The sequence below is a fragment of the Cataglyphis hispanica genome, chromosome 24, assembly GCF_021464435.1.
Source record: "Cataglyphis hispanica isolate Lineage 1 chromosome 24, ULB_Chis1_1.0, whole genome shotgun sequence".
Lineage (NCBI taxonomy): Eukaryota > Metazoa > Arthropoda > Insecta > Hymenoptera > Formicidae > Cataglyphis > Cataglyphis hispanica.
The window spans coordinates 331,647-355,177 of record NC_065977.1 but is presented as its reverse complement, the minus strand read 5'-3'; the positions used below and the strand labels follow the sequence as shown (position 1 = coordinate 355,177).

Below are 23,531 nucleotides of genomic sequence, written 5' to 3'. Positions count from 1 at the left end.
ATCGGGCGCAGCATCCCGATGGAATGCGCCGCGGAAACGATCGTCAATTTCTTCATCCACTCGAAGTGTTAGTCCGATGACAGTTGCCGTCGATGACGGCACATTCCGATTCACGATATGCATAAGAGCGCAGAAAATTTCAACGGCATCTCCGCAACGGCGAGAGGAACGTCGAGGCGCGAAGCGGAATGTACCGGGTATGCTTTGTTCGCCAACAACGCAAACGAGAGACACGAAATAAATAAAGGAAAAGTCAAAGAGATAAAAGAAGCGTTTTGATGGTTTTGGCGAAATGCTATAACATACACACTGGCAATTAATTGCAGCCCCTACACGAGCTATAAAATCGAAGGTCGATGCTTTCAGCAAAAATTGTCCGACGATTCTATGGTGTAGACGCGTAAAAAAAACCTTGCTCCTTCTAAAATTAACGGCCGTCGCGGCAGCTCGTTGAGTCTCACGAAAGCAAGGAGTGCTCCGATCGATGTACCGATTTTACGACGCTGATGAAAGACATTCGCCACATGAGATTCAGATTTCTTCGAAGCCGTTACATGGCTCGACAATCTCGAAATTACGATTGCAAAACGTCACGATCAACTGTATCGCGTTTGTTACTTTCATCAACGAGCGTAATTAATCAAACGAATTCGAGTTTCGCCTCGTGAACTTGCGATAAAGTTCGGCATCGGTCGAAGTAATTTCGCGTAACGGCGAATCGCGTAACAACGATGAGGCTTTCTCGTTTGTATTATCAGGCTAAGTAGTTTCCAAGGTAAAGTGAGATTCGCTAACAATTCCAAGTTACTGCGAAGGGAGAGCGCCCCGGTCTTCGTGCCACTTGTGAATCATGGCAGACGTCTCGTTTGAAAGTTGTTCGGTATATCTCGGTTCTCTCCCCACGTGAAATTCCGCGGTGGACCAACTTTTCTCATTTCTATATAACCATTCACTTGTGCAACTCCTCTGTCCTCCTCTTATGATACTTGAAAAGTGCATGATGTCCATTTGTCCGTATCCTTTATTAGAATTAGTCTAGCCTCTTCGATATCGACAGATAAGTCAATCGGAAAAATTAATATCGAATTTCTTTTTTGCAATATAAAATATATTCAGACATCAAATAATATTCCTCGATAAAGAGAAAATTCTATGTGAAGTTTCTCTTCATCTTATCGAAATAAATCTTAATGTCAATTATTATAAAATATCCAATAATAATAATTAACGGCTGCAATGTCACTCGACATTCTAATTTTCGAAAATGTCATTAATGTCACGCGTTAATGTCATCAATAAGAAATCGTTTTTCTTTGATCCACCATTATTTCTGCGCAAGTAAATTTGAGAAATATTCTACTTTAATCATCAGTATTAGATGATTACGGAGAGGATTTCAATTTCGATATATTCCAAGGAATTCTAGGCAAAGCGGCACCTTATGAAAGCATTGTTAATGATGTCAATTAGCAGCGGTTACGAGCGAGTTACGGTTGATGGCTACAATTTTGCCAGGGTTACCTGGCATCGATCTAACAAGAGAAGCCGAAGGGAACATTCTCCACAAGAGAGCTGACTCCTTCCTCTCTCTCTCTCTCTCTGTCTATCTCTTTCTATCTTTCTTTCTCTACTACTGTCTCTATTTCCGCATCCATCCCGATGCTCTTACGCACAATTTTGAATCTTCCTGTATCTTCATTCGCAAATTGGAAAGAGCTTTGGAAGCCTTTACGCACGCGAGCTGTTCCTCGAACGAGACAAATCTCTTGTTTAAACACCTGTTTCTCGGTTGGATAGAGTGTTATTGGTGATCAGTTTACCACAAACCGATCGGCATGACGTTATATTCGAAATTGATTCTCGTCAGTAATTATCGATTTTTTTCCCAAATAATCTCAGATTGCAGACGCGCGATCTATTTAAATGATTGAATCGAGTAATATTTTTGTGTCGGAAAAAAGAAACGCATAGACTATTCAAAACTCTTCGCCGATTATTTACTTTTCTAGATTATCACGAACTTTGTTCTCTCAGCGTTTAACGCTGACAGATAATGAGGCCTCTCGTATAGAGACGCGATCGTTTGATATACTTACTCGGTGGTTTCGAGGTACTGGAAGACGCGGTAGACGGGGCGTCGATACATGAAGAGGTGATCCTCGACGCGCTCCACCATCATCCTAAAACCACTTCATTCGAAACGAGGGGTGGGTCACTTATCATCACCCACCACTTAAATCTCACCACGTCGGAGCACAGTGCACGAAGGTAAAATATGCGAGATCTCCGATGGCTAGGATCCAAGAGTCCTAGGATATGTATTCCAGGACACTTTCTTCCCCGAGAAAAGTTCTCTCGTTCGCGGATTCAAGAGCGATTAATGTTCAACCACTCATATTTATTGGCGCGCACTCTTTTGTCCGTCGACGACGAAATTGGATCACCAAATATCGGATAAAGAAAAAAAGAATTTCCTTTCCTCTGTCCTGTTGTACGGCATGGATTTACGGCGCGTCGCTTCGCGTGAGACGGAATTAAACGAACATCCGAGTCGATCTTCTATTTTCACAATCGCTCTATTTCGTCTCGGTCCTCGTCGAATCGATACATTTGGTACATACAATCGGGCGACAGGTGCGCTAAAGGACTGTGTCCCCAGGCGTGTTCTTCTTGGATCAACGACCCTCGCTATATCCTCTCGTCATGTTTGTCTTGTTTTTTTCTATTATACCGATTCGTAATCGCATTTTGAAAATATGACGATATCAACGTAATCGATGCGATTATGATAAAAAATTTAATATATGTACAAAGACGTACGATAATAATTTGTTGAATGTATGTAAACTGTGAAATCGTAAATCGTATTTTTTTACTTTTCTTTTTTTTATTAATTTATATTATAAAACAAATATTTTTCAATTCGAAAAATGTGTATACAATAAACACTAATTGTAAGTTAATAAGATTAACAACAAGCAACATAAGCATTTTGAGAAATCGAGCTGAATGGATATAGAGTATATAAAAAAATCTTGTCATGTTAATTTTACGTTACACAATCTAGATTTTTAGTTGCAATTTTACAAACGACACGATCGTTCTTGCAAAGGAGAAAAAGGAAGTAGTAGAGAGACGCTTCCATATTTTTCGACGGACGGCGGCGACTTCGCGCGATCTGAAAGCACGCTATCTGCATTCGATGCACGAGGAACGTTCCGCTGTCCTCTTCCGCCAAGAAACTTTACGACTGATAAGGGCATCGCGTGCGGACGCACATATATGTAGGAAGCGATACCTAACCTACCCCAACTACGGGACACCGCCTAAGCCTGTCTGCAGTCACTGCAGCCCAAACACCGCATTGCAACTCCCCCTGCTATCACAAGCCAGCCTGGCTATGTCGCTGTCTGCTGTCAATTGTAGCTATGAATCGCCGATATTTCCACTCTATAAAGTCGTACGCGATTGTGTATATTAATAATATTAATAATAATAATAATTTATATTTATATATATTCACGTATAAAACTTAAATGATTATCTTAATTCTCTACATAGTAATATGTTGCGCGAACATTCCCTCTATAATAAAATTTTATTTCTTTGCCAAATAAAATTATTTAATCATTATTCTTATAAATTGAATTACGGAAGCTCTTAAGATTTCAAAATAACTATACTTTTAATTAAAATAAAAATATTACGTGTGCTCTCTAATCGAATAAATATCAAGGCTTATTATATCGAGAAAACTTTGAACACACTTTTTATTCTTATATCAATTGATAGCAATTGATAAGGATAAGCAGATTTTTAATTTTAATCTATGCGAGACGTATTAGTGACTCTTTAAATTATTCTTACAAGAAGGGTTATTCCAATAATCTCCTGCATTAATCTAGCTTTGTTAATAAATTTTCATAAATTTCCATATATAATGTCAAAAATTTGACAAAAGTTTGCTCTCGTTTAGTTATCGTAAAATTTTACAAAGTTACGTCTATGTACATAAAGCCGGCGTTACTGCGAATTGAAACTATATGGGTCAATCATCATTTCAAGTAGATCGAAATCGTCTTGCGATAAAAATTGAACCTCTAAATTGAACCAATAGAATTTTTAAGTCGAATATTGCGTCAATATTGCTATCATTAAAAAATTTGAAGGGTAACCGCAAAATTTTCCGCAGAATAGCACGAGATACTAATTAAAAATTTTTAAAGAAATAAATAAATTTATATTATGAAGATTCTCGAGGAAGATATATATGTTTGCAAATATAAAAAATAATCATAAAAATTTTAAAAATAAAAGGAAGAGAAGTATCGATACTCTCTAATTTCTTCGCAAAATTTCAACATTCCATTAGCATAATTTTATATAAAGATAAATGTGTGTTAAGCGCATTTTTTAACGTACTTATAGGAATTCTCATGTCTCCGAAAGAGCCAAGATTAGAGATTTCAGTGAACAGGGAGGACATTCGGTACCCTTAATGAGAGACACGAGAAGCGACACGCCCGATTTTACGGAATTTCGCCGTCCGTGTCACCGACCGAACCAAGGTCGTGCAACCTTGACATCGCGCTACGAAATCTTCCACCTCTCATCATCCCATCATCGGCCACCCATCGACCCCGGCCTTTATCTTTGGAAGCGCTTCCGGCCGTGCTAGACGCAGTAAAATGATCCCCCGAGATTTTCCGACTCATCGACCTTCTGCGAACTTATATTCATGTTTTAATATCGTCAATCGTGAAGTTTTAAAATCGCCATCTAACTTTATCCTTCCGGAAACTAGTTTTCTTTCCTGAACAGTTCCATCTCAGGGGACATCTGAAGAAAGCGACTTATTAAAAATGTTAATCAACGATGAGATAATTTTTTTTTTTTTTTAATTAATTTACGAGCAAATATTTGATAAAAAAATTAGATTTAAAAAAAAATTAAATTGACAAATTGACTTTGCTTTGTAAAAACAATATCATCTCGAGAGGAATTGCCGTAGAATTTTTATCAATCGATATCTTATCTCACTTTCCCCTTAGACGAAACAATAACTTGGTCAGAAGAGTTCTATCGAAAGAATCTTCGTTTATAAAATCCATCTTCACTTCCTTTCACTGTCTTTCAAAAACTCGCTCGATCTAACAATCATTCTCGAAGTGATTAGCCCAATTAATTCATTACCTATTCGTAAATGAAAGATTATTAAGGATTCCTTCCAATCACATTCGCGCGTTGATTCTTTTTTTCAATATCACTGCAATCACGTTAACGCTTGGTCGACGAAATCAAGCAATTTAGCGCCGCACACGCGTATTTTCACAACCGTTGTTACCGCGCGATCCGAGAATACGTTTAGATGCAACGCGCAGCGACCTTGACTCGCTCGAAGGTCCCGGATTCCGTGGACGCGCGACGGCGTCGCGACGCGAACGAATGGGCACCCGGCGTGGGCGTCGGTGCGCGATCATCGACGGGGACGGAGTTAGTAACGCACCTAGCAACAGCGTGGACGCGCAGCGTCACCGTCCTTGTCGTCGTCGTCGTCGTCGTCGTCGTTGTCGTCGTCGTCGTTGTAGTCAGGTATACGTTTTGCCGGTTCAAGAGGAGCAGGCGCTTTGCTGGGTGCGGCAGGCTGCGCCGCGACGCCCGGCGTCCCTCCCTCCAGCCGCTCTTCTTCCCCTCGCCTTCCACCCCGCAACTACCCCCGCCGTGTTCAACCGGCGTCGGCAACCCCTGCAACCCCTGTGTTGAGCTGCCATGCCGCGCCGGCAGGGCCTCGTGGACGGCGCGACGCGTCGGGGCGAACGGCCGCGACGGAATCCTCTGTAATAACGCGCGCGCGGAATTTTGTCTCTTGTCAGGGCGTCCTTAATACGAGTAGAATAGATGGACCTGTAAGGGATGATTGTACTATTTTGTCACAATCGCGAATCCGCGATCGGTTCATCGATCGATTGAATCAATTTTTTTTTTTTCAAGTGAAATGATCCAATCTTTTACGAGCGATGTGATGTATATTTATAAGCCACTCCTATTATATATAACATAATAAGATAACGGAAAATTTTTTAATTCTAGTGATACAAACAAGATTATAAGAAGATAAGGTTTGAAGCCGAGCGGAATATTTATGATTATTTTTTCGCCTAACATTTGCGCTTGACATTTGACATCTTCTATCTAAGTTTTTTGATACTTTGTACAGACCGGTTATTTATTTTTATATTACAGTGGGGGGAGAGGCTCTTCTACATGTGTATATAATCGAAAAGAGAGATAGTAAAAGAGTCAAAAAAGAAACGAGATTAAACGCGATAATTTATATCCGATGGACGAGAATTTTTATCGCGTACATTTTTTCCTTAAAAGGATGCATTTTAATATATATATATATATATATATCGGGGAGCTGGTGGGCTTTTTGTGCATAACTCCGTATAATACTTGCACGTATAATATAGTTCAAGGTTTTCATGTTGAGTTCGAGGCACTCAAGCATGAATTTGACTACCGAGGGACTCGGCAGTCCCTGGATGTGGCGCTGAGCGTGTCCGGGATCCTGCCAACAAAATTCCTACAGGTATACCGTGCACGCAAACTGCACGCTACTTATAATGTTAATTTAATTAACTTGGCAAAGACGGTTGTGCATCGAGCTAGAATCTCGCGAAATCGCGAAAACCTGTCCGCAAATATGTGTACATCATTTCGACTGCCACAATTTCCACATCCAACTTTCTTTCGATACCTGAATAAATCATCGATGATTTATTTAGGTAGCGAAAAAAAGTTGTGTCGATGGCGCTTGAATTTACTATTTAATTTTCAGTTTAAAAATTAAATAAAGCGACTTTTGTATTACAATCGGAAGAGTATCGATCGATTTCGCGCATCGATGATATTCTAAAATTATTTTGATCGAAATTCGAACAGCAATCAAATAAATTTAATTTGTTCTGGATGAGAGAGAGAGAGAAAGAGATAGAAATCGTTAACGCTATGAAAAGTAGATGATTTACAATCGAGAAGGTGACTTGTAAAGTAATTTCGTCGTAAATTCATCCCCAAATGTGCGAAAGCATACGCCCCAATGACTCCACAGAGTAATCCGTGATGGATTTTCAACGGACTGTACATGCGTTATGTGGTTTACTAAATTGATTTATTAAGTTAATTTGACGTAGCACTCCCTCAAAGTGAATGCTCTGAACATGTAGGCTAATTAATGTCCTGATAAAATCATGGTTTTTAAAGATACGCACACTTTTTTAGCTCTACTTTATACATGCCTCTATCTCTCACACAAATGCCTCTCTCTCTCCTTTTCTCTTACCTCGATTATCGATCACTTCTATTCTTATTCGAGACTGCACATTATCGACTTTCTATATTTTCGAGTCTTCAAGCTCATAATGCAAATTCAGATTTGGCTCTCTTCCCCTTTCCATATGTGTACTAATACAGCAAAGAGTGATATTGATCGTTTTCAAAAATCTTAGTCCACAGCATGATAAATCGTTATTTTATACGTTACTCTATTAGACGAGAGGATACTCGTTAGGACATTCGTTCGCGACGAGATGTTTTGTCGCGTAAAATCTCGCAATGCATGCTGCCCTGTGGGCAGTCGCCGGCCGGTCGGCTGGCAACCAACCCCTCCGACTCTACCGGGATGGTCGCAGCCCCATTCTGACGTACATATATAGGATACGCACACACGCACATGCCGACTCCCTGCCGCTGCTTCCTGGGTATAAATACGGAATACTGGAATATTCGTCGCGACCGATGGACGTTGCAAATGGGAGATAGACGATAGCGTATTTCTGACCGTTCCGCAACATTTGCATATACCTGTCCGGCCTAATGTCATTTAACGACGCGATTGCGGATTACATTTGTATGCGAGGCACGAACGGATACGCGCCGCGTATTGTTTTCGATACAATCCATCGATCTGGCGATTTCATCGGAAAACCGATGACGGGGTCGCGTCCGAAAATAGTGCCGGCCAGAGTTCACTGTACTACGAACGAAAATATATTTTACAAAACAAGATATTTCCAACGTTATTACTCTCTCTCTCTCTCTCTCTCTCTCTGTCTTTTTCTCTCTTTACTCCTCGCTTCCCAACGTTAATAATTAATGCATGGTGGATTGCGGTATCTTTTGCGACAGCGGAATACGGAGACTCAGCTTTTGAATAAATTAAAGTCGTTCCGAATACGAATACAGCTGGGGTCAAAAGTACGATGCCGCATACTTTGATCGATGCTGATAAGCCGAGCCGGTCTGGGTTCGGAGATTTATCATGCGGTCTTTAAATCTTTTTTTATTTTAATACGACGCTCTGTTCTTTTGACCAAGATTCGATATTTCTTCTTTCTTAAAAATACATTTCACGTCACTTTTTAAATTAAGTTATATATATATCTATTTTAAAGTACTAGCATAAATTAAAGAATTAAATTTCATCTACATCATTCGTGCCTATCTATTTTCCACGTAAAGCTTTGAAAGAATGATGAAGAAAAGGCAACGATCTTCATTCCGAGAAAAGGAATCTTCCACATTCTTCTGTACGCAATCAACGAAAAGAAGTTCTCGTACGGCTAGTTCGATAAATTGAAGTAGATTGTATCAGCTCACGTGTGATTCACGCATGTCTCTTCACGATGTAACGGTTTTCAAAGATGGTGAAATATTAGACACGTAAATAAGTGAAAGAGCGACCGAGAAAAGAAGACTAAACTTCATTCCGAGAAAAGAAATCGGATTCTTCTATATGAAGTCACGAAGAAGAAGTCCCAGTATAGCTCTCTCCGTTTCGATAAAATAAATTAGATTACAATAGCCAGGCATGATTCATACATATTTCTTCACGACAGTAACGGTTTTAAAGATGATGGAGGAGTTAGCGGGCAACAGGACGATCGTGAAAAGATGACGGAGGAAGGGCAGGAAAGGGCGATGCTTCGTTCCGAGAAGATAGATCCTCCTCTGCGTGCCTTTGCCCAAAGTCACTCACTTCTTTTATGGCTAATTCGATGAGACTTCCATCGAAGTTTTCATCCGGACAACGGACACGCGATGGAAAGGGACGACGGGATGGAATTCGTTTCCGACCGACCTTCCGGAATTCCCGGCACGTGCGTAATCTTCACGCCATCGCCATTTTGTACGCGATGGATTCGGGATAATATCTATGGGAAAAGAAAAATGGCAACAGCCAGGGATGCCTCGGTTTTCCGCGAGCTCATGGCTTCTACAGTAGCTTCTACAACAAATCAATACGCGGAAATTAACTCAATTAATCTATAAATTAATATCCGATTAATTAATATTCGAATCGTGTATAATGACGTAAACGCGAATGAAAATCGAATTTATCTGACATCTCAACATCTCTCTCGTCGCATTACAAATAAATTATATGTCAGAATTTATCATATCGTTTCAGGCTTCTCTATAATAAATTACAAAAGATCTCAAAAAGTATTTTTTTTTTCTTTTTTTTTCTATTTAAACGCAAACTTAAACCTTTCTCATAAAATTCTCATTTTTCCGAATCACTCGAGTTCTTCCCACGGCGAGATAATATTTAATTCGTGCGCTATGAAGAGGACTCAAGGTGAGCTTCCGAGAGAGGCATTACCGTCGACCCTCGAGCTTCGACCCTCCGTCGCGGCACGAGATATCCCCGCTTGATACGTGCCCTAACGAAAAGGGAACTAACTCTCTCACGCGTGTACCCTCGGATGCAAATCGCCTGGTGGGCACAAGGACCTCCCCTTCCTCGGACGACGCGTGTTCTCTACCTCGCGACTATTTATCTCTTTTCTCGTCTCGCTCGCTCGTGCCGAGGGGACTGCGTGAATATCGAGTTATCGATCTGCGGTTCACCCTCGTGTCATCGTTGTGGACCGTTTGCTCGACGACCCAAGCTGCGAATTCTCTGAGAAGGAAAGGAAAATAACGCGCAACCGAAAACGTCTAAAAAAATCTAATTAAATCAAGTAAAAAGCAAATAAAATGTGTGCAATATAATACAATTGACTTTATCAATCTCTCTCTCTCTCTCTCTCTCTCTCTATATATATATATATATATATATATATATATACATGTTGCGTATAAAGACTTAAAAAAATTTAGTTAGACAACCTCTTGTCGAAATATTTTTGTGTATAATTTTATTTAAAAAATATAAAGTGAATATTCTCATCTTTACACACTCTATCCTTTTTAATAAAAATTTTATTTAAAATTAAATTCTAAAGTTTACTTAAAAAATTGGTGAGTTTTTCTCTTCGATGAGATTTTAATTTTATTTTTATAAAATCTTTCTATGTGCTGCAAGTATCTTACAACGCTTTCATAACAATTTATTAAAATAAACCACGCGTAATTCCGTAGCATGTTAAGTATTGGTTTGCGTGATTTTTCATATCTACCGTACTTTATCGTGGTCCGAGTTTTTCTGTAATTTCCCGCGTAACAACGTCCTTGAACTTCCGTCAAGTATACCGAGAGCAAGCATGACTGCGAGCACGCCATCCGGTTTATCGTGACAATGTCCGCGACACTCTCTCGTGCCACTTGCGATTTATCGTACGATTTATCGCTAAAGCCTTTCCTGTCAGTTGTTCCAGCGCTGATTATTGCCTCGCAAACCGTATTAATACGCACTATAATATAGTCGAGGACACATTTAATCACAATGTAATATTTATGATAATTAATATTTAAAATATGCTCGTTTTTTTTTTTTCAAATTAAGTTCGATGAATTGGTTCTTCCAAATCGATTCAAAACTTTATCAGAAATGATACTAATCTGTTCTGTGTAATTTTATAAAGGAATATCTTACTGTGGGCGCTGTATAAAACTGATATATTTTTTTAGCGTCAGATAAAATAATAATTTAATACAATTATATAACAATAAATATAAATAATTCTGCAAAGACGTCAAGAGTTAGGTCGAGGAGGAATCTCTCTTGCGAGAGATGAGAAACTCTGCAGATGCTGCACGGTATGATGGTGGGGTTTACGCAATATGAATATCAAGTCTGGGGAAAAGTCATTCGCCCGAAGTGTAGTGGCTGTTTAATATAAATTGCTAATTGGCGAATGAATTTCTCTAGATGTTTCGTTCGTGGCGCGGTGCCTGAATCGTCGCAACGTCGTTAATTTCTCGTCTAAAGTTTACAGCGCGATAAATTTAATTCGGGCAATTAACTGCCATTTGTGTGTGATAACGCTCATATGAATGTGTATGTGAAAACGTCAAGAATTTACGAGTGATGCGCGGCCAATTTATTCGACGCGATAAAGCCGTGTCATTTAGCGGATTTTATCTGATGATAAGTAATGCGATGATGTGTTCTGTAGAAGAAAAACGCATGTCGATAAATCTGTAGACTCGTCTGAATAAATAAAAAAAGGAAAATACAGCTAATCGAGTCACAGTTCACTTCTCTAATAGCGCATTAACAATCATCAACAAACAGGCAATAAAATGTCAACGGTAAGCGATAAATGAATGCGCTTTATCGTTCGATTGCTCGCGTAAATTAAATGTGATTTAATAAGCACATGTATGTAAAAAAATTAAAATCATGTATAATGATTTTACTTTAATATTGTAGGTTTATTCGACTGCGTCATATATTGTCATTTTTTGTGTCAATCAAAATAAAACGCAAGGAATTTCGCGTGTAAACCGCAAAAGAGAGAGAGCTTGTCTCGCGCGCGTCTCATGACCGATAGCACGCCTCTGGGTCGCGTCAAGAGAAGCGGCTCGTTGTTCTCGGCATCCGCGTCTGTGCCGAAAAAATAAGATGAAGCGCGAGGAGCGCGCGATAAATCAACCGTCCGCGGACAAAAGTATCTCCAAGTTCATCGAACCGCGTTTATACCGCCCGAAGATACGAATGTACTCGACAATGAGCCGGTAGCCGGTGGTTGTGGCCTAGCTCGTTGATTGCACCCTCGAAATGCACGATGCTGCACGACACGCACGTGACTCTCACGCGACTCTCTCTCTCTCTCTCTGTCTCTTTTCGCGCGTCATATGCCATGAATTTTCGCCGCCACTCGATCGAGCATCTCGTCCCGATAAATTACATCGCCCACGCGTTCACGTGACACAGACACGAGGGATGCTTCACCCTGTGTGAGTATGTGGCGTAACGTAAGGACTGTATTATCGTATTTAAATAATTATAATTCCGAAATGTAGTGAAATTTCCCGTTTCATCCGCACGCGCTAGCTTTACTTATATTCGAAAACAAGCAATCGGTGTTCTTTAATTTTTAAGGTGAGAGATGTGAGGTTTACACGAGGAATAGATCCCATTTTAGAATTAGAAGAAACATTAAATTCTCTTTGATGCGACGAGACTGAGTGAAATTACTATGTAATTATGTGCGTGGACTTTTATATCCGATTTATATACCGGAGAATGTAAAGAGAATGCTCTGCTCCATCCGTTAAGAGTCGTCTGAGGTAATTAAATGCTACGCGACGCGTACGCGTTAATCGTTCATCTTCGCGGAAATATCCTTTTACATTTTAATTACCGTCTTGTTACCGTTCGATACTTGAGCTCTCTCTCTCTCTCTCTCTCAGATTAATATATTGCATTAAAGTAGATCTTTTTTATTTCTCTCGCACACCGTATTTCCCAATTAAAATAATTACGAGTATATATACAAACGTTTCTTCCCACGTCGCGCAATAACTTCATTAACCGTTTACGTACTAATTCCCGTGCCGTTTTTTTACTCTTGGTTTATCGTCGTTGCCGATTGCATCTGTCTCGGGAAGACGGGAGGATAACAGCAAAGTGGCAAAAAGCAGTGGCATGTAAAAAAAAAAGACAAAAAGAGAGAGAGAGAGAGAATTAGACCTACATCCTGTGTACGTGCACTCAAATGTACTTTATATTCTTGCGTTTCATATATAGATAAACGCATCCAAACTAATGGAAGAAGCATCTCGCAACGTGTCGCGCGAGAGTCTGAACGAAAATAGCCAACATCAAAGAAGAGACGCTAAGTCGTCGTAGGTACGACCAGCTAAGTCTCGGATAAAGCTGTTGCAGCCTGTAAAAAAGACGTTTCTTTTTTTTCTCTTTTTTTTTTTATCAACATTGACCAGATACCAGTAATTTCGCGCGAAAATAACTCGCATCAAAGTCGGGACGAAATCTTACTCTCGTCTAAGGAGCACGAATTTCTCCGCATAAGCGGGGGAATAAATAAATAAATAAATAGATTATTTTCTACGCGCGCGATACATATCGAGTGACGGACATGACAGCAATTTAGCAATCAGTCGCGTTTACTATTTTCCGCGCGAATTAAGTGCACATTATGCGGCGCATCGCGCGGGGGGCGTTTGCTCCTTTTTGCAACAGACGAAATTAGAACGGAGAAAAGGGAGACTCGGGACACAGAGATTACAGTTTAAATTCCACTTCCATCCAACGTGCTATAATACCCGCCGGCGCATATATTTCGCACTCTAATCTGAGGGCAAGGAGAGATCCAGGTTGACTAACGAAATGAATAAAAAATCATGAAAGAGGCGGAATCATCTTTCGCAATCACCAAAACGCATTGTCTCTTTTAATACCAACTCGAATCTCGCACCGACTTAACGTGTGTCTAATAAGATTTCGATAAGTTCTTGAGCGAATTGCACGATAGCGTGTAATCACAATTATAGACGGGACATGGAGACTATTACGGGAAATGAGAACGGGAGGAACTCGAGGAAGGACTTGAAAAGCAAAGAGAAGAGGAGAGAATCGATCATTACGCGCTTCTAACTGGCGAGCCAGTATTATACGCGCAATTTGGCGTTTATATCGCGGCGACTTCTCCATAAAATCCACGTTTCCCAAGCCCGTTCTTCGCCCCGGTGATGATACGATTGCTCCTTTTCTTTACAGATATAGAACGCGGAAAAGGGAGTAGCGAAACTTCGCCAAGAGGCGCGCGGTCGATCCTACGTTTTACCTATATTACACGTCGGAATACAAATCAAACGCATCATTTTCGAACGTTTGTGATGTTACTTAACTACAGACATACGCCCACTGCTCTTTTATTTGCGAGATCAATTAACATCGTTGACGATTAATAATTTCCGCTCACCACATAATCGGTCAAAGTTCACGATTCCTACGGAATAAGTCAAACAATCCTTATTAGAAACGTCAGTTCGCGTCACAACGTGACGTACAACATATGACCTCTTTCTCTTCTCTCCCGTATATACAATATCGATAATATCATGCACTCTTCAGTGCGCGCCCCGTTGCGTGCCTGAACGCATAAAGCTAGGACACACGGGAAAGATACAGTCATGTAGCTCGAAACGAACGAGCGACCGACCAACAATGTAATGACAAACGAGTCTGAACGCAGCCAGGCATCGTTCCTATTTCCGCCCGGAAAGAAGCGCGCGTCCACCGGCACTTAACAAACTTGATATTCAATTCACGTGATGTTAGGCAAAGTTATTTATAGATCGAGCCAAGCTTACATTTTTACAGTAATGTAATAAAAGAGCTGCATTTCTAAAAATATAATATTTCATCCATGTTTAAAGATATGTTAAAATGCGTGATGTAGGAGCTTGAATAATTATGAAATTATTATATTAAAAATATAATTAATAAATTAATATAATTCTACATTTATATATTATTAATTATATTTTTAATATAATAATTATATTAATAAATTAATATAATTATACAATTGTATTAATTAATTTATAGAAAGGATAGGGCATTTTATCTGGCATGGAAAACATGCGACCGTTAAATGAAAGATAACGTGACATGACGTTGCGAAATGTCATCCACATTCTCACATATGCGATAATAATATTCGTGTGCCCTTCGAATGGACATCGCCGATACAATCGTCCACGTTCGTTGGAAAGTAACAATAAAAACGGTTGTGGCTTTCTTATGGGAAGCAATTTATTTATTCGTATTCTCTCGCGCGAGCATTGTTATCTAGAGTGCTTATAATTGAGCGCGATATAATATAAGCAGGAGAGAGAGAGAGAGAGAGAGACGCGCACAGGACGAGAGCGACTTAATATCGTACAAATGCTCGCTATATCGCGGCGGTTGCGACCAGCAACGATGCGCGTGCACACGCAAAAGTGCGTGTATGTACGTTCTAAGCGTAGATACCGCCAGTGGCACGATCACAGACGCGAACGACTCGTGTATATAAATAGCTAGTTAGGGTCGATGGACAGACTAAAGAGGAGAGAACGTGAGAGCCGGGATTCATTCACCTGCATATAGCAGCAACCGATCGAACGCGCCTAACAGAGCAATTACCCCACTTGATCAATTTGCTCGTCGACTATTCTTGACCCAACATCGCATTATTAGTCGGCGAAGAAAAAAAAAAATTTGCCTTCTCCAACGCTTCCTGGTACGTTGCAGCGCGGCGTAAAAAAGATAAGGCTGATCGCCGAGTATTTCCGATAGATTTTTGCGATAGGATTTTCGTATCGAATAAATAAATTTAAGTGAAAAATCGGAATCGAACAGTGGAACAAAATTCTAAATAGGCTGCCAAATGGAATATCTGATCATAATTATACGGCATGCCTCCCCCTTCCGCGGTATAGATTCGGGATAATTATAGTATAATTATACGCGTTCCAATCCCAGATATTAATCAAATTGACTGGGCGCGATGGAAAGATGAGATATCGATTATCGCGATTACGTCACGTGTACGAATGGTCGGGGAAAGATCGCGTCTCGGTTCGATTGAAGTGAAGAGCAGCCGGGAAGAAAGGCGCGTCGAGAAAGCCGAAAGATGAGACGATGCGTCGTTGCGTTAGCGTGCTAGTCGGAGAGCGAGTCTCGTCATTTCTCTCGGGCATCTCTCCGAGCAAAATGCCGGCTCCACGGTTCCAAGTTTGCACATCGGAGAAGTGCCAATAATTGTAACCGCCCAAGGGCTTGGAAAAAAGGCGCGGGCGTTTTTTTATCTCTCGCTCACGCGTCAGTCTCTCTCTAGATAAGAATAATACAGGAACCCGCTGTAAAATAATCAATTTGGCAGGCGGGGTCTCGTTGATTTTATTTTTTTCATCCGGTCATTAGTCGGAATTAGACGCGTTATCCGACACTCGGCTCGGTCATTAAGCTGGAGCGATTATTAAATCGCCCGTAATGAATCATTCGTTTAAATAACCATCACGATTCCTGTCTAAACCGATAAAAGCGTATGGAAAACAACGTTATTGATTAGAAATCAGACAAGGAGAGGCGGAAAGGCGAGTGCGCGCGACAGTTGCGGGTAAATGGCGTTTCATTCAACCACAAAGTCGATTCAACGATCACGCCAAGATCCGACCGTGCTTCGAATTCCCGTTAGTCGCTTACAAGTCGCAATGTCGAAAGCCGTGGCGGCAAGACATGATCGGACTTTAAGGCGGAAATCGTGATGCCACGGAAGCTCGTGTACGCGACATTGTCGACGCAACGCGGCCACGAAAGGTCGTACGCCTAAAGGAACGATGAAACCGCAGATAACGCAGATCGCAACAGGAAAATGTAATTAGAAGCGCTGACACGAAGCCGCAATTATACGGGGTGTCCCCGTATTCTTTCCCACATGATTTTACAACAGCAGATATTTTTTATCGATTTATCAGAATTGATTAAAAAATTATTTATTGAAATTTTAATAACCATCATCCCCGAATCGATTTTTTATATCTATTAAAATACATAAGCTATAATTTACTGTAGAAATACACGAATTATGTAAAGTATAATTTTCTGATTACGTATGATGTGTCTATGACGCACAATGCGTGAAATAAAAATGACGCAAAGGATAAATGACGATTCTCTTCACGATTCACGCATCAATTGCTGATGATGCACCGCTAGTAGAAACGTCAAAGTGATTGGCGCTTTTGCGTCTGTGAGGTCAAATTATGTTTATGTCTTGTAGTGATCGATAGTGTCGATAGACACCTCGGGCGAAAAATCTCTGTGATTCATCACGATGAAATAAAAGCACGAATATCATCATCGATTCGAGATACGAAAGCATCATCGATCGAATGCAGTTTACTACAGATCTCTCTTTCGAATTGACGTGACTCCGTGTTATTATGATGATACTTGGCGCCCAAATTAACATCACTTTGTACCGAGCGCTCGCTCACGACAGCCAAGTTAACATAAAGCGATGGTAAAAATACTACGATTATTTTTGGAGCGAGAACTCGTGGAACTCCAACAACTACATATACGTTTACACCAATCACACGGCGACTCTCTCGGCCACGCCGTACTTTTAACTCCGCGAATATCCCATTAATTTCCCCGATCTTTCGTTCGCCAGCCTGTTAGCTTGCGTTTCGATAAAATTCCCAATTCCACGCCGTCCCAAAACTAATCGCGATCTTTGACGACTGTTATTGACTGCGAGATATTCGAAGCGTGGAAATTTATTCGGCGGAAAAAGTTCGGCAATTAAAAACTCTCTCGAGTCACCTTAAAACAACTTAGATTCTACAAGCCTGCCTGAAAGTTACAAATTATTCACCAGCATAAATAAATTTACATGTCAATTATATGTCAATTTTCATACAATGCAACCAAAAATCTAGATTCATACGAATAATTCAATTTCCATTTTCGCCAACTACCTTTCACCTTTTCCAATATAAGCATCAAGCTATTATCTTCACGTTAAATCGTTCATTCGTTCACAGAGGCACGCAGCAAGAACACAGGTCTTGTATTTTAAACAAACGAATAAAGGAAACGCACATTTTTTTTTTTCAGCGCGATCACGCGATGCAAATCGACATTCGAATGCGGAAGAAGAGGGGGCACACGCGACGCAAAAAAGGGGCACGCACATAGGGGGTGTGTGGGCGGACTCTTCTTCCGGCACGATGCGAGCAGCCTAGCGGCGGGGCAGCGACTGTCTTTGCTACGAGAAGCTACCGTGTGTCCCTCACATACGCACTTCTCGCGCTCACGCACTCTGACTGTCTTCCTTCTCTTCACACTCATTGCACTCATAGCCCCTCTCTCTCTCTTTCTTTTTGTCCCTCTCTTTCCTCTCTTTCCTCGCTGTATTCTCCGTCCTTGCGCATCACTGTCCTCGTCACTCTATCAGTGCTTATCTGTTTCCCTCCTTAAATGAATAAATCAATTCTTATTCTTTCTCTTATCTCGTCTCACGTCTCCTTCATTCTTTTGCCTAACTCCTCGCTCTTTTAATTCTCCTTTTCTCATCGTGTTCTTTTCACTGTGATGTTTTCATTTTAAAGTACCATCAAAGACAATAGAAAAGTGCCTTTGCTAATTATTCACCTTCCTTTAATTTTGCTAATCTTCGCGTTTATCGATTTTTATATTATTCTTTGGTATATTAAAAATTACTCCCGTTCGTTTCTCAAGAAAAATAATAAGAGAAAATTATGTCCATAGTAGTGATTCAAAGAAAATGAGGGAAGCGGGCTTTTGATTCCCTGGAGAAAATCCATAGGATTAAAGAATGTCGACCAAGCGACAACGAAACGTCATATCCTAGAATATCATCTTTAAAACAATATCGTGTGAAAAGCTGGTTTTTTTATAAATTCTTAAAATTCTATATAATTCTAAAAAAATGGAAACGAGTGACCAAACTCTCTCTCTCTTTTTTTTTCTCTTCTCTCTGTATACAATTTTTATAAGGTAAGTAAAGAATGTACGATCCTATTCTTGCGGAAAAAACTAGGAATGAAACATAAATCATGATTCAACTGGAAATATTTTAGGGCGTCCAAGCGAAGGCGAAACACGACCGCGAATATAAATGTGGGCCACGTGCGTGACAGTGCGTGTTAGAGAATAGTCGCGAAAATCGTTAAAGACGATCGATCGCATTCATCGTGATTGAAAATTTACGCAGAAAACGTCCAGAAACACAAACAAATGTCGAATGAGATGTGTCGTTTAAACCAATCGATGTCTAATGCGGCATAAAAACAATGATGACATAAACATAGAAACGATCGTGCGTAATACGATTCTTATTTAGATCGGCTCTTGGATCATGCACATCGATGACTCAATCGAGGGAAGTAGAAACACGAGAAATTCCCTGTGTATTCAATGCACTTCGTCGCATTACGTGTGACAGCGAAATTATCACTTTCCATCTCTCTTTTACATTGTAAAAAAGATTTTATAGAATTTTATTTGTTGTTCAAATAAATTTGCATAATTTTGTTTACAGTGTACAAATAAGAGAAAAATCATTATTTATAATTCGAGATTGAAATATATCAACAATTTTTCTTAGAATCACGTGTACACTTTTTTCAAAATATTATATTTTTATATAGCTTCGATTATTAACAAAATTATTGTTACTGCAAACAAAATTCCTATATTAAAGACTTAATTTATTAAAAATAAAATGCCAAATTCAAATAACTGGAAATTAAATAAACATATAGATGCGAAGCCAAGTAGAAATCTTTAAACTAAAAAAAGAACAAGCCTTATCGCGTCGAATGCTACGCATGTTAGCTTATTATTATTATTATTATACTATACTATGCTTTCAGTTTATTTTTAAAAATTTGACCAAAAAATAAAAAATTTCGAAATTTTTCTTTATCTAACCGTTGTGAAGAGCGACGGGAATACACTGACAAAAAGACGCGAGATCGATAGAAAGTAAAGGAAAGCCGCGTTTTTCGTTCCTCTGCTTGCCTCCCATCCCGCGACTGTGCTGCATCTTCTACACGGAAAGCTCATGTTTGCGGTTCATGTCGACACAGCTGTCGGGAACCGACGTGGCTGCGGCCATCGCCTCGATCCGGTGGCCTGACGCGATCAGCAATGTAAATATAAGCGCGAGTGCGTGCGACTTCGTTAACAGTCTATTATTCCGTAGTAAAGGTCCCAACTACTTTTATTATCTATTCGCTATCGCTGGGATCGAGATGTAAGACACTTTCATCTATTCTGGGATATCTCGATAAATGAGAGAGATGGAGAAATATTCGTAATTTATGTGTAATATCTTTAAAAGATATCATTTTTTTGTTTCTTCATTTTCGAAGCAACATTTTTTTTTTTTCATCTTTTCATTTTCTTCAACTTTGATAATTATTAATCTGGATAATTGATTATAATTCGGATATCTCATATTTTTTCGATACAAAGTATTTATTTTGGAAACGCTCGTATATAATCTCTATTTGACGTGCTCAGATTGAAGGATGATTAACGACGACACGAAGCCACTGTGAAATTAATCATCCTAGATCTTCCAGGAACTTATTGAAGGGTCGACTTAACCTCGTTCTTGTGCACGCGTAGCCGATTTTATTTGTCGCCACTCAACTTCGTCTATTTTAAGATCCACGGAAGCACGTGCGCGCACGAAAAGGTCAATACCATAAAAGAAAACGGGGATTTGATGCGTTCTCGACATTATTACGTAATTACCATCACATATCATCTTTAATGAATTTTATGCAAAACAGAAAGAGCCATTAATTAAAAAAAAATATACGCGCTTATTTATCGCAACGCGATTCAAAGAATTACACATCTTATCGAATGTGCGTTTAATACTCTTTCTTTTTCATGTTTTAGAAATTTTTAAAATCTCTTACGCGTCCTCTAATCCGATCAGCTGATCAATTCCTACTTTGCCTCATTATAATCTACTTGAAGAAAGTTTCTTCACAAAACGTAACAGTACTCGGTTGAATCATCCACCACCCACGGTGGATTGAGCCGCGACGAGACGAAGAGAGAAGAGATTGAAGAAGACAGACAAGAGAGAGAGCAAAAAGGAACGAAGACAGAAAGAAGAAGGACGTTATTGTCGCTCAAGCACTTTACACCAATTTGCAGACGCGACATTTTGAAAAGGATGTTCCTGATAGTATGGAAAACGTTGAACCCGGCGGATAAGGTCAAGTGGACTAGTCGTTCCTCACGCTAGTTACGACAGCTAATGGGATATGCGCACCGGTGATGCGGAGAGAGAGAGAAGATCTAAGCAAACACGGGTCTAACTAGCCGGAAGGTACGATCGAGATAAATGAGACAGATGCACAGTACCTTTGTAGATTAATCTATCTAGCTGTGCAAAAAAAGTCTTAATAAAGAACAAAAGTAAAAGCTCAGAATATCTTGAAAACTTGTCTTAAAACAATTCTTTCATTCTTTGATTTTTTTTTTTTTTTTTATAAAATTACTTAAATTAGAACAAAAAACATGCGTTAATTATAAATCATTCTAGTAATGCAAGGATCTCAATGAACAACAAATTATAAAGAATTACGCGATTGTTATTGAACGTAAATAAGTCACAGTCATATTATTTCTTTGCAAGAGCTCGCCACTCTCTCCGAAAGAGTCTCTCTCCAAGATACATAAAGCACTGAGAGATTTTCACTTTACGAAAACTTCTTTCATCACTCGTGTAAACGCATAACACTCTTCGATACAAAGCCGCGATTCGTTCTGAGATAAAATCTTCGCGCGAAACAAAAAGATACCGCACAGTGGAAGTTTCTTGCTCCGGTTGAAGTTTCTTTTCTACAATTGCAGCTGCGTGTAAAGGCGCGTCGGGTACAAGACGGTGGATAAAATAGCAGGATGAGAGAACATCGTCGTGGGAGAGATGTAAAGGGACATAATGGAAGAGAGGAGGTGTAGAAGGAAAATCTTGCTATCTGCGCGTAATAAGTGGCTTGAAATGTCTGAGAAATCCAACAAGCTCGTCTCTGGCTTTTCTTCTTTTCCGCAAACGCAAACGACAAGCAGCGCAAGAATTGACAGAAAGATGGAGGCGTGTTGAAAAAACGTACAATGTTTTTGACTTTGATGGTCACCTGTTCGCTAGATCGCTATGAAACTGCGTGCACTTACGTGAACTTCTGCCTTCATATTATGTTCCTAAACTTTTTACTTAGTGGCAAAAGTAAAATCTTAATATATATATATAAGTTCTTTAGATAGTTTGTGACGAAGCAAACTTGGGATTGGCTGATCGGATTAGAGAACGCGTAAGAAATTTTAAAAATTTGTAAAACATGAAAAATGAAGAGCAAACTGGCCAATGTCACATGTACGAATATAATTTACTTTATCAATTACATGATTCGATAACGACATTATCAATTGTTCAAACAAATCATCCTGAAGATTTTAACAAATAATTTTTTCTTTAGTGGCGCCTTGAATCTATCTCCGAAAGTGACAGCTAATATAAGCAACATATTTTCAAATGGCCTCGTTATATTCCTATTTGCCCGCCGGTGCGTATTCTTCTCGATGAGATGCGAAACGGAAAACGACTACAGAAGGAAAGGGGATGCAGGAGGTGGCCGCGTCCCGCGGGATAATAACCGGACGGAGGTGGATGTTAACTACTAGGTCCGCGTAGGCAGACTCACCTGAAATGGTCGGCCAATTTAACGCGACCGCTTATTATCGGTGGCAGAAAAAACGGCGAGGAACAAACGGGGTGCGGAGCGAACCGATTCGAAATCGCTCATTTCGCCTGTCGGCGATTTTCGAGAAAGGATGCGTGTTGCTCGTCTAAATATTTTCTCGCGTGCGAGATCGTTAACGAATGAACAAACGATACTATAGTTCGTCAAACTAGTTTTTTTTTAACAATAAAATCCAATTTTTATAATTTCATGTTTAATTAGAAACGTATATTTGAAATATATAAACGATGAATGCTAACAAATAAGTATCTTGTAAACATGTTTGATTGTCGTTGATTTTTTACGAAGATTTAATTATTTCTAAAGCAACGAATGTGGGAATAATTGCAAATGATCCGGCGAGAGGTCGGAAACGAAGTCAATGAACCGCGAGAAGAAGAAAAGAGTGCGCACGAAGATTTTACGATATGGCAGCCATTAACAGCACGGTTGCCGAATAAACTCTGGAGAGCGTTCCGGAAATTATTTCCATCGTAAATCCTTCCTTTTCCTCGACAAACGTTTAAAGTCGTATCTCGTAAAGTGACGCGCAAGCATACGGCAAGGAAGAGAAGTGCAGCTCTCCATTATCCGTACGCTCCTTGATTGGGTTATTCCGACCGATTGGCTATTTTGAATTTATAATAGCTTGCAATTTTTTACTCAATAAATATTCTTCGTTGGCCACAATGAATTCTGTCTCTATTGAATATCGAATAAAGAAATGATATTCTTAAATTCCATTTCAATCTATAATTCAGTAACAGAATTCAGATATAAATTTCTATTTATAATTTTATGACACATTTTGTACATAAATATTTTATTTTTTTTTTTGTATTATATATAAATATTTCGCACTTGAAAAAAATTATGATCATTATTTTAATCGATAAATGGAGAGAAAAATTAACTAAGCGTACAACTAAATTTTTATAGTAAATAAATCAAATTCTTTAAAGTATAAAAACATTTTTAAATAAAATCTTAAA

The 23,531-nt window shown here is 39.5% G+C and overlaps 1 protein-coding gene across 4 annotated transcripts in view; it reads right to left on the bottom strand.

Annotated features, from left to right (window-relative positions):
• Window positions 1-23,531, bottom strand: part of LOC126858297 (focal adhesion kinase 1) — a 51,833-nt gene that overhangs the window by 19,330 nt on the left and 8,972 nt on the right. The window contains exons 1-2 of one of the 4 annotated variants that reach the window (XM_050608505.1): window positions 17,728-17,877; window positions 2,097-2,722 (exon numbers count right to left, since the gene is read on the bottom strand). The exons of 1 other annotated variant lie outside the window; for it this stretch is intronic. In XM_050608505.1, coding sequence (XP_050464462.1) covers window positions 2,097-2,179 — 83 coding nt within the window. In that variant the 5' untranslated portion in view covers window positions 2,180-2,722; window positions 17,728-17,877. Of the gene's footprint in view, window positions 1-2,096; window positions 2,874-17,727; window positions 17,878-23,531 lie in introns of those variants that run through there. 2 more of the 4 variants (XM_050608507.1, XM_050608506.1) reach the window with 2 other exon arrangements.